The sequence below is a fragment of the Rhinopithecus bieti genome, unplaced genomic scaffold (genome assembly GCF_001698545.2).
Source record: "Rhinopithecus bieti isolate Rb0 unplaced genomic scaffold, ASM169854v2 scaffold_7580, whole genome shotgun sequence".
Lineage (NCBI taxonomy): Eukaryota > Metazoa > Chordata > Mammalia > Primates > Cercopithecidae > Rhinopithecus > Rhinopithecus bieti.
The window spans coordinates 249069-261418 of record NW_016805470.1 but is presented as its reverse complement, the minus strand read 5'-3'; the positions used below and the strand labels follow the sequence as shown (position 1 = coordinate 261418).

At 50.3% G+C, this 12350-nt stretch overlaps 1 protein-coding gene across 1 annotated transcript in view; it reads right to left on the bottom strand.

Annotated features, from left to right (window-relative positions):
* SIRPA (signal regulatory protein alpha) overlaps positions 1 to 12350 on the bottom strand; it is a 48666-nt gene that overhangs the window by 19345 nt on the left and 16971 nt on the right. Inside the window, 4 exon segments of the mRNA XM_017872535.1 lie at positions 986 to 1315; positions 1939 to 2136; positions 2139 to 2255; positions 8532 to 8885. Coding sequence (XP_017728024.1) covers positions 986 to 1315; positions 1939 to 2136; positions 2139 to 2255; positions 8532 to 8885 — 999 coding nt within the window.

Sequence of the window (12350 nt, the reverse complement as noted above, 5' to 3'; positions counted from 1 at the left end):
CGTCCTATGAAAACCCGGCATTGGCCGATGCCCTACACGTCCTATGAAAACCCGGCATTGGCTGATGCCCTACACGTCCTATGAAAACCCGGCATTGGCTGATGTCCTACACGTCCTATGAAAACCCGGCATTGGTGAAACCAAAGGGTCACTTTGACACAGCCCCAAGGCTCTCTTTTAGAGCTTCCCTAAAGGGTGCATGAAGGACAGAAATGGCTTCTATTACTAATCCATTCAAGGGTTCTACTATGTACAGGGCATCAGCCACATTGATAACAGGTGATGAAATATTCCATGGCTGCATTGAAATGCCAACCAGGTGCCACCATTTGAAAACAGAAGAGATGTACACCAACACCACGTTGCAGGGGCTGAGAAAATGATACCTTGACACCCTCACACTCTCTCAGGGGAGTGACAGCATTATCTCCTCCTTACATGAGTATGCCCTTTGGCCTAAAGTGTTCCTTGGGCAATCACACAGAAATAGTCACATGTGGGATGGAACATGTACAAGGATGTTCACTGAAGCACTGACTGTACGTGAGACAAGCTGCAAACACCCTGAATGACTCCACCCTGGCTTCCAGTGGGGCAGGCTCCCAGTGGCAGCCAGGCAGATGAGGCAGAGGCTAGAAAGAATAGGGAAGAGGGGCTGGGCCAGTGAGGCATGGGGAGCGTGACAACTATCAGGTGAAGAAGGCAAGATGCAGGATGCCATGAACAGATGGGGCCTCTCTCTCCCTCTTTCCTCCTGTGATATAAATCTATGTCAAAAGATCTATCAAAATGTGCATAAACCCTTACCAGTGGTGACTCTTGGAGTGTGGGATTTGGGGAAATGGAGCTGACATTAAAATCCTACTTTATATTTATAGACTTCTAGATTATTCTATAATAAGCAGGAATTACTACTTTTAACATTTAAAAAACCCACAAAACTAAAAGTTTAAAAGAGCTGGGTCAGCTGAAATAGAGGCCTCACCAGCGGCGGTATTTGAGCCCTGCTCCTTCCGGTGGGCTGAGACCTTCAGGGAAAAGCTTTTGTTCACCGCTGGCTGCCCATCATGCTCCACCTGGCAGGTGAGCTTCACATCATCCCTATGGGCAGATACATTCACCAGGAGCCAGCTCGTCCAGTTATAGGTGCCATCCTTGTTCTCTGGAGGGCTTGAGGCCATTTCTGTCCGGGACACGTTTCCGTTCTCCAACCAGGTCAGCTGTAGTCTCTGGGGGTAGAACTTCGTCACCTGGCAGGTGACATTCGCCTGGTTCTCTGCCCTCATGGGCTGTTGAGCAACCAAGAAGGGTGGAACTGGAAACAGGAACAGGGAAGAAGCTCTGACCTGCGGCACAGACAGATCACAGGGAGGGCTCCATAATGTAAGCCTCACCACCACCACAGTGGCCGGGCCGTCCCGGACAGTGCAGGCAGGCAGCACGTGCTTCAGACATTGAGGGGTGCTCTTTGCATATGAGTGAAATTATTAAGCATAACAAACCCAGGCACATAGTAGGTGCTCAAGGACTGGTGCTCCTGTAGCTCCTACTAGGCTAAGAATGGGTGAAATCTATAAGCACCACCCCTGGCATGCAGTTGGAATGTTACAACCGTAGCAAAATAAAGAAAACCACCAAGCACGTAGAGGCTTGGCTCATAGCAGGTGCTCATTAATTGTAGCTCATTAAAAGTTATTGGTGGAATAAATGAAACTGCTAGCGCAGTCCTTGGCACCTGGTGGGTGGTCACCTAGCCACTGCCATTAAAATGTTAGTAAGTGACTGGCACATCTAGGGGCATGGGAGGTGGGCAGTTAGGAATTTAGGTTCTAGGCATTTCAAGCCCTGGAGCAAAAGTAGAGTTGGATGGGTGGAGGGTGGTGGGGAATGGGCTTGGCAGCCGGGTGTGGGCTTGGGCTGGGTTTGAGGGTCTTCTACCTCGGATGGCCTCAGACAAGTTGGCAGTCCCACGAAGAGGGTCCCCCTGCAAGGTGACGTGGGCCACCTCGCAGATGACTTGAGAGTGAACGTCCCCGCGGGTCAGCACCACCCTGGCTGTGCTGCGGATGCTGTAGGACACGCTCTCTCCTGCGGGGTCCACGTTGGTCTGGAAGTCTGAGAGCTCATTCCCATTTTGAACCATTTCAGGGTGATGTCTTTGGGAGAGAAGCCGTGGGACTCGCAGGTGAAGCTCACTGTGTGCTCAGCTGTGGCCCTCGCTGTGGGGCCCGATACCACAGGGGCAGAGGGTTTGGCTACAAAAGGAGCATCAATAAACAGGAGACATGACTGAGATGACCATCACTAACGGTAAGCGTTTGACACGTTAAGAACCTTCCGAGACATTATTTTTTACCCTTCCAATAATGTGGAAGGATTAATGAGGGCGGTGTCCTTATTCTCATTTTACAGAGCAGGATGCAAAGGTTGGGAGAGGTGAGGACCCATATGAGGTCAGACAGTGTAGGGGCAGGGCCCAGAGGGAAGTCCAGGCCTGAGTTCAAACTTCTCCACTCCACACAGGGTGATTTCCACCAATTTGGGCACAGGATCAAAATTAACGATCCATCTCATCCTTGGTATTAACTCTTGCTACCCTGCCCCCCTGGAAACAGTGCCAACCCCAGAGAGAGCATTTATAGAGGTCAGTACAGGGAGTAAGTAGCAAAGTGGCACCACCCTGACAGCTGGAACCAGGCTGCTCAGCCCATGAGAGGGGCGGCCTGGCACACTCAGCTCCTTGTCTATAAAATGGGACAGCAGCATTTCTCCTTCCTGGGATGCAGCGAGGATTAAATGAGGCAACAGAAGCAGTTTTGCTTTGGATAAACAGAAGATGTTTCACAAAAATAAGCAAAAACAGATCTAACTTTAACCCAGACTTTATTCATATCCAGAGCTCTCTCTTCAGGTATTTATGAATTTACTTCACATTTTTCATTTTCTCCACAAATATTCCAGCAGGGGCTAATCTGTGCCGAGCGCTACATTTGGAAGGAAGGAATACTTTTCGGAATCTAGGGTCTTCTTTGGGGTCAGCTTTGGATAGATATTAAAGATCACCAAGTGTGGAGAAAGCCAAAGGGGTTAATTTCTTAATTATCAATAATTACACAGACACAGGGTGCCCAAGCAGGCAGAAGCACTTCCTGGGTCCTGAAAGCACACAAATGGCTGAATCAGAACGTGGGCTGTTTCTCCCTGCAGATGGGCCCTAAACGTGTCTCCAAATTGCTAATTATTACCCTGTACCTCCTATCGCAATCACCAGGAAGCACATATCACCCATACTTGCATTTGTAAATATTAACTTGCTCCCTAACACCCGTCAAACATTTTGAGGGCACAGTAAGGAGGGTGTCACTTGAAGAAGTCAAGTCATCGAGGCCAGCAGCCTGGATGTCCCCACAGGGCTGAGGGGCTGCAATCAGTTCCCATTTATCCAGGGCTTCTCTGGAGCTGGACACTGGCTGCTCCCTCCATGCCCCTCAGCTCTTTAATCCTCGTTCCATCTCTGTGAGGGGATCCTCGTGTGAGCCCCTTTTAGGACGAAGCTCAGAGAGGCCCAGGACCAAAAGTGGATACAAACCCCACCCTGGTAAGATGAGGGAGGTTGAATGCAAGCACAGAACCTGGTATGTAGCAGGTACTTAATAAATGACCCCTGGGCCTGTTTTCAGGAGGTCTGGTCATTACTGCTTCTGAATCTACACATTTATCCTTTAGGCAGCAGAACAAAGCAGAGCAGAAACACCAAGAAAAGGCTCAAACCCTGCTCCCTGTAGCTCATGACAAACCCAAATGATAAAAGGAGCAGAAACCACCAAGTGAGGATTCTCTCCCCTTTTCTAAACAATCCCCTCAGGAAACAAGTTTGGCGAATTGGCTTTCAAAACACAAACAAGATCACAGGCGCCTCCCTCCAGAGGAGCCATTTACGGAAGCCGGAAGCATTTGAAAGGAGGAGGGAACAGATTCCTCCGTGACAGCTTGGTGTGTCGAGGCAGGGTGGGTTCTGGGGCCGAACTGGAAGGATTTGCTGGGATTCCGGCGGTTGTTTAGACACACACATTTTCAAGATAGAAGGTTCCCCATCCTGAGGCTGGATCTGAGCAGGGCTTTGTCTGGGGCCCCTACCTTGGCCCCCGTAGGCCTGTATTATAAGAGGGGGTCTGGCCAGGCCACTGGGGCCTCCAAAGAGCTGTCCCGGGTACATGTTGTTCAGAAGCATCCACAGCCTGAAAAGCTGTTCTCCCATCTGGCACCACAGAGGACCGTCTTTTCCAACTTGTCCTCTGTGACCTCCGGGTGTCTATCCCAGGGATTCTTAGTCCTGGCTCTGTACTAGAATCTTCTGGATTAATTAAAAACTTTAGATGCCTGGGCCCATGTCAGGCCAATTGAAGAGGCATGTCTGTGGTAGAGCCTGGGATTGATTTCAAAGTTTCCCAGATGATCCTAAAGAGCAGCCAAGATTGAAAGCTACCTGAGCACACCCTAAGCACCATTTCTACTTGAGGGCTGGAGGAGCACTGACCCATCTGAGGTTGCATGGCTTCGGCATCACAGAGCTCACATCTGTTGAACATTGACTGCAGGCCAGGTGCTGCCCTAAGCACTCTACAGGATTTAACTCATTCGGCCCCAACTCCTGGTCTATGAGGCTGGTGTTATCACCTACAAGTGAGGACATTGAGGCCCATGGTGGTGGAGTGCCTTCTCCCAGGTCACAGAGCCAGGAGGTAGCAGAGCTGGGATGTGGCCCAGGCAGTTGGACTCTGGCCACGCTCTCCTAACCACAGTTCTGCAGGAGTTCAGGGACAACCTGAATACCGCCACCATTTAAGGCTCTGTGTACATCCCCTCCAATCCTCACAGAACCCCTGAGGGTTGGCAATCATCATCACCATTTCACAGACAGGGAAGCTGAGGACTCAAGGGAAGCCAGGATTCGCCCAAGATCACATGATCTTGGGAAAACCCCATTGCTTACTAAGGTCTATCATCTCCTCAGGCTCACCGCATCCTCATAACATCCTGGAAAGGTTGGTACCATTATCGACATTCTACACATGGGGAAACTGAGGCTCAGCAAGGGGAACTGGGTTGCCCAAGGTAACACATCTTAAAATAACACCTTGATGGCAGGGCACGGTGGCTCACACCTGTAATCCCAGCACTTTGGGAGGCTGAGGTGGGTGGATCACCTGAGGTCAGGAGTTCAGGACCAGCCTGGCCAACATGATGAAACACTATCTCTACTAAAAAAAAAAAAAAAAAAAAAAAAATGCTGGTTGTGGTGGTGGGTGCTACTCGGGAGGCTGAAGCAGAATCACTTGAACCCAGGAGGTGGAGGTTTCAGTGAGCCAAGATGGCGCCATTGCACTCCAGCATGGGCAACAAGAGTGAAACTTCATCTCAAAAAAAATAAAATAACACCTTGATTTGGGGGTGTCTACTCTGCACTGGGTGATTTATACACAGGAACTCAAATCCTTTCTATTCTCCCAAAGGAGTCCCTGATTATCACCAAGGAGCAGCAGCAGGGCCACATCCTCATCCTGGCACTTTCTCCTTTTATAACAAGTACTATGAAGGAAGAGCCATTTCTTGCCCCTTTCACAGATAGGGACTCTGAGGCTCAGAGAGGAGACCTGTGTGGTGAGCAAGTGGGGGAGCCAAGGTTTGGTCCCCACCAGCCTGACTCACAGCCCCTGTCTCTATAACACTCAGCTATGCTTGTCAAAGTGTGGAGAAATGCTCCACCCTTCTCATTCCAAACTCTTGCAGTTCTATAGCAATAAGCATAGGCTGAGGCAGGAGAATTGCTTGAACCCAGAAGGTGGAGATTACAGTGAGCCGAGATCGTGCCACTGCACTCCAGTCTGATTCTACAGATGAGGAAACCGAGGGTGAGAAAAGCAAAGGCACTGTCTCCTCATCCCCCAAGTACCCAATGGGCATTTCCAGCATTCCCCAAGCTCTCGTGTCTATCAGTTGAGCAAGTGCCTGAACTTCATGAACCCTGACACTAACTACCACCTTCCCTTTTTCCCTTTGAGATCCTTGACTTCATGCAATTCTAGGGAGAAGCCTCCTGCCATGGCACCCAGATCTGGTTACCCTATAGCCATAAACTGAAGTCAGTGGGCTCCTGACAGCCTGAGGGGAGAATATAAACTCTTGCTCCAATGAGCCCCAAGCACCCACCAGGAAATGACTCATTTCCTTATCCTTAGTCCTCAGCACCATGAGTATGTGAGCATGTGAGCAGGAGGCCCAACTCTGCTCCATGGATGCTGCTCAGTGATGTGCAGAGACCTGTCCTTTAGGAACAGGTTCCCATATCATGAGACATCTGCAGGACCTTTCTGATAGGGGCCAGTCCCTCCTACTCCCATAGGGTTTTGTTGTTTTGTTTTTTCTTTCTTTTTTTGAGACAGAGTCTTGCTCTGTCATCCAGGCTGGAGTACAGTGGCACAATCTCAGCTCACTGTAATCTCCACCTCCTGGGTTCGAGCAATTCTCCTGCCTCAGCCTATGCTTATTGCTATAGAACTGCAAGAGTTTGGAATGAGAAGGGTGGAACATTTCTCCACACTTTGACAAGCATAACTGAGTGTTACAGAGACAGGGGCTGTGAGTCAGGCTGGTGGGGACCAAACCGTGGCTCCCCTACTTGCTCACCACACAGGTCTCCTCTCTGAGCCTCAGAGTCCTTATCTGTAAAAGGGGCAAGAAATGGCTCTTCCTTCATAGTACTTGTTATAAAAGGAGAAAGTGCCAGGATGAGGATCTGGCTCAGTTGCTGCTCCCTGGCCTCCTCCCACCTCCCTCCTTTCTCATCCAGGGCATCATTTAGGCTGACAGCATGGCAAAGAGGAGTGAGCACTCTACTAGGAGTCAGCAGATTTGGGTCACACCTAGGCCACTTACTTGCTGTGACTGTCTAGGCACGGGATGCATCATCTGGGAACTTCAATGTCTCTTCCTATAATATCTGCACAATCAGGATAAAGCCACCCTCCCTGCCTATGTCCAGCAGTTGTGGGGAGACTTGATTGTTACAATGTCTAGGAGGGAAATTAGGCCATATCCATACACATTAAAACACACACCCCCTCTGATCAAGCAATGGCACTTCCAGTGGCCGTCTCCCGCCTGAGTAAGGTCACACATGTATAAGGTCATCCACTGCAGGACTGTTTTAATAGCTCAAGGTTGGGGACAACTTACATATCCAGCAATGGAAGACTGTAAAATAAATCTGACATTTCCATAAGCTGGAGTATTCTGTAGCTATTACACAATGCAGCAGGTCTCCATCCTGATATGAAATCTCAGTATCAAATGCTAAGGCTTACATTTGGGAGAGGTTTTCCAATCACCAATGGGTCTAACGGTCTGAATGTGAGTATTCTGAACCTTTAGGAAACTGATGAAAAGGAGAAGTGCTGGCTCCCTGCTTAGCGGTTCTGTTCAAGGAGATTTCAGTCAGCACCTGTGATGCACCAGGCTCTTCTATGGAAACAATGTCTAACACTGGGGCAGGAACGAGCCTTCCTGGAATCAGATGTGGGCTCTGGTCCAGATCCTGTCACCAACTGGTCCTGTGACTGTGGGCAAGGCCCCTGTCATCTCCTGACTTCAAGTTTCCACCTGTAACTGGGGGTTGGGCTGCATGGTCTGAGGGTCCTTCCTGCACTAATGTCCCAGGATCCGGAGTTAGAACAAGGATTCTGGGGCTCTGGCAGTAAATACAAAATGAGCATCTTTGCTGCCTTAACTGAGGAACCCAAAGTCACCTAGAAGGGAGACCTCCTCCCTGGGGTGAGGGACATTCTATAATGACCCAGCTTTGTTCAGAGCCTTTAGTGACTGCATGAATCAGTCCCTAAACCATACAAGGGTTTTTCTAAAAGACCCACAGAAAATGCCCAAACCTCTGGCTTCTCCTCTCACCAGGGCCATCAGATTAAACAGTAAATCTGTGCCTTTTAGGAATCTTCTCAATTGATGTTTGGTGATGAAATAAAGGAAAGCACACCCTCGCTGCTCCCTGCCCTGGGTGGATTCTTATTGGAAGGGATGAGAACACAAGCTTGGTGGAGCCTGGCACACAGCAGGTTCTCAGGGAGTGCCTGTTGCATAGAGAAGACTCAGCCACACTGAGGGGGAGTGCTCCCTGGAGGCAGCAGGTGAGCTCTGGCCCTGTGCCTGGGCAAGTCACTCTATCTGTCAGTTCCCTCATCTGTGGAACCAAAGGGCTGGGCCCGATTGGAAGAGGCCAGGGCTACAGAGCTGGGCAGATGAAGGATGCAGATGTTCCCACCCTTTACCAGCCGTGGAGCCCTGAGCAAATAGCATGACATCTCCAGGCCTCAACTTCCCTTATCTGTAAAAGGGGGAGACATTAATTCATGAAAAGGAGCACCCACCACCACACTTGATTGTTGCTCAAAGAATGGAGAGTGTTATTATTGAGTTATTGTCACACACCAGGGGATGAAGGAGGCCCGCGATGTACTCACCACGCACAGAGAGCTCAGTGCCTGCTCCAGACTTCAACTCCACGTCGGGGCTCCCTTTCCGGAACTTCACACAGTAGTAGGTGCCGGCATCTGCTGGGGTGATGTTACTGATGCGGATGGAAAAGTCCATGTTGTTTCTCTTTGTGAGGTCTGAAAGAGGTGTTACCCGGGGGAAGTGGCCTTCTTTCTGATGGTAGATTAATTCCCGGCCTGGTCCAGCTCCTCTGAACCACTGGATGGGCCCCACAGGGATCAGGGAGGTCACAGTGCAGTTCAGAGTGGCCGAATCTCCAGCTGCGACTGACACGGACTTCTCAGGCTGAATCACCTGCAGCTCCTCCTCACCCAACACTCCTGGAAAGGAGCACAAAGCAGTCATTTTTTTTTTTTTCATCCTTACATGATCCTCTGTGTTGCCTCAAGTGTTTATCAATGACTTTCATCGACAGGGTGCACACCAGGAGCAGGCTGTGAGGTCAGTATACTGTGTGTATTATCTCATTTAACCTTCACAACAAACCTGCAACGTGAACCTATATTCTAAGTGGGGACACTGAGGCACAGAAAGCTAAGTGACATGGCAGAGAGTGGGTTTGAATGCCTGGAACCTCTCTGGAAGAGTCACATCTGAGCTGGGCTCTCTAATTCCAATCTGAATGAGCCAGAAGGGAGCCTGGTGTTCCAGACAGAGGCAACAGGCTGGGCAAAGTCTCAGAGAAGGGACCTGGCATATGTGGGGCTCTACAAGGCATTAGATTCTGTTTCCGACCTGGTCCAGGATGCAGGCCCCGAGAAGGGAGGCTGTACTCAGTGGTTTGGGCAGTAGGAGAATGTGGTTTGAGTTCTGGATCAGTGGCCTACAGCTGTGTCCTTGGGCCACCACTCAGGTGACTAAGAATATCCAATGTAGACTCATGCCAGTGTGTTTGAGTCCCCGCCTGGAGCCCAGGACTGAGCCTGGCTAGCAAAGTGCCACACAAATGCAAGAGCTGCCCTTAGTTTGCCCTTACTGCTCTCGGCCTTGGTTTCGTCATCTGTAAAACAGTTACTATGACCCCACCTCGATGGATCTCTGGGAGGATAAAACAAGCCAAGGCTGGGGACAGTGTCCAAATGCAGCATCTGGTTTTTAGAGTCATCAGACCTAGTTTAAAACCTGGCTTGCCCTTTGTTCTTGTGGGACCATAGTTTATCCATCGCTTTTGAGTCTCAGCTTTCTTATCTACAGGATGGGTAGAACACCCCCAAGGCCTCTGCTTCGTTCTGAAAAGAAAACAAGATCACACATAGAAGTCACTTAGCCGGGAGCCGGGCACTGAGGAAGATGTTGTTACTATACACTGATAAACAAGGCGGCGGCTGTAGCTCAAACTTCACTCTCACCAACACCTGCTGATGCCCTGTGACCCAGGCCTCAATGTGATGGGGACACACTGGAGCTGGACCCAGTCCAGGCCTCAAGGGCTCCCAAATGTGTAGCTGGAAGGAGTTGTAGAGGTCAGCTGCAGGAGCCTGAGCTCCAGTCAGAGACACTGGGGCACACAAGACAGGGACCCTGGGTGGAGAGACTGGGGTGCAGGGGAGAGAGCCCAGATAGGAAGAGGAAGGCAGGATGAGGTTGTCATGAGATGCGTTGAAGATGCTTAGGGACCGAGTGAGAACAGTTCAGAGCAAGGCACAGCCAGGGCCTTGATTCTGAACAAGGTGAGGTACAAGAAAAAAAAAAAAAGAAAGGCCGGACGCGGTGGCTCACGCCTGTAATCCCAGCACTTTGGGAGGCTGAGGCGGGCAGATCACGAGGCCAAGAGATGGAGACTATCCTGGCTAACATGGTGAAACCCCGTCTCTACTAAAAACACAAAATAAATTAGCCGGGCGCGGTGGCCGGCGCCTGTAGTCCCAGCTACTCGGGAGGCTAAGGCAGAAGAATGCCATGAACCTGGGAGGCAGAGCTGGCAGCGAGCTGAGACCACGCCACTGCACTCCAGTCTGGGTGACAGAGTGAGACTCCGTCTCAAAAAAAAAAAAAAAGACAGATCATGATCATAAAGACCTCAGAGAAACACATGCCTAAGAGCTAGAATGGGGGAGAAGGAGAGAATGAGGTAGACAGAGGAGTGGCAGCTACCTGGTGTGCAGGTGACAGGTGACTTGGGGCTCCAGTTGGACTCTCCACTGACCTTGTCCTGCCCTGACCTGGGCCACCTTTGCCTTGTACATCAGACAAGGCTGCGGCAGATGTCCAGAGCAGCCCCTCTGGCTCTGGCTGGGCAGGAGAGAGACCCTGTGAATCTGCCCAGCAACCCATGGCCTGGCACCACCCCAGTGGCAGGGGCAGGGCAGCCAGGGAAAGAGGCTCACAGACCCCTATCTGCCCTCACTGCAGCAAGCCCAGGGCTATCTGCCCATTGTCCTGCCTCTTTCTCCCATTCCCAGCCTCACCCAGTCTTGACTGCAAGGGATCACCCTTGGGGCCCAGTTCTCATGGCAGGTGAGTGGAGTCTCAGAGTACCTAAGACCACTTCACCTGCTCTGGGTGTAAATATGACCATTTCGACTTTATTTTCCTGACCAATCACTTAAGACCTCAACTGCTTTTATTGTCAGGAAGTCCAGCTTCTCATTTCATTTCCATTTGAAGTTGAACATGGCAAGATCTTCATGGCACAGGAGAAAAAAACAGAACCCACAGTGGAGAGAGGCCTAGCCAGCATCAGACAGCCTGGGAGGGGTGAGGCTGGTGGCCAGATGTGTGGGAGGCCCATCCAGGCAGGGACATCAGAGGCAGCACCAGCAGCTGCCAGCAGCACTGAGCTAGGAACTTTCCCAGTAGGTCTGTATTTCAGCCTCGAGACTGGACCAACTGGAAAGGCTGCCTTGAGGAAGCACATCCGCTGGGGCCAGTAGGCCTGGGCGACAGCATGGCTCCCGCCTTAGCCACCTCTGTACCCACCTTCCCTGGACCCCCATTCCATCATCCATAAAGTGGGGTTCTGGCATCCACCCCAGCACAGTCATGAGGACCCCAACACGGTGGTAAGACTGCTGCATAGGTGCTGGGTAAGTTTTAATTCTCATTCTCGTTATCATCACATAGCTGTATTATTCATATATTTGATTTTCTCTGGATTGTCACATTCCCAATAGTAGGATGTAGGATCCACAAGGCACTGTTTTCAACCTCCTGCCTAAAACAGTGTCATCGATAAAAATATGCAGAATGAATGCCATAACGAATGAAGGAAGGATTTCGTCTGCTCCATGACCCTGGGCAAATCTCCTCTCTCTTCATGTGTTAAATGGAGTTGATACTGGCATATCTAGGAGAGGGTGCAGGCCTGGAGCCTGGGACTGAGCCTGGCTTGCAGTTATTATTATCCTTATCAATAACACCACACGGGGCTGTGAGTCAGCAGTTGGTGAGGGAGCAGGAGGCGCAGGAGAGGCTGCGGAGTCAGGCGTGCAGCATGTTGGAGCAGGGCTATTCTTGTGGTGCAGCCGGAGGCCTGTAATCACACCCCAGGCAGGCGACAATAAAATCTGGAGTTGTGTAGGGTTGGCTCCCCATTTTTTTTTTTAGCTCCTCTCAAGCTCTCTCCACCAACTGCAGCCAGATTTAGGCGGCTTAATTAATTAGCTAGTGTTTATAAAGCGTTTGAAGAATTTTAAAAGTGCGACGTAAGTGCCAAATATTATTTTAATCTGTGTATGTGTGTGTTTTTTTCCAGTAGAGAGGTTTTTTATTTTTTTTTTTCCTTGCTTGCTTTCTTTTTCTCTGCAGGTTCTGTTCTGAGAATCAGGCTTGTTAAAAATCACTCC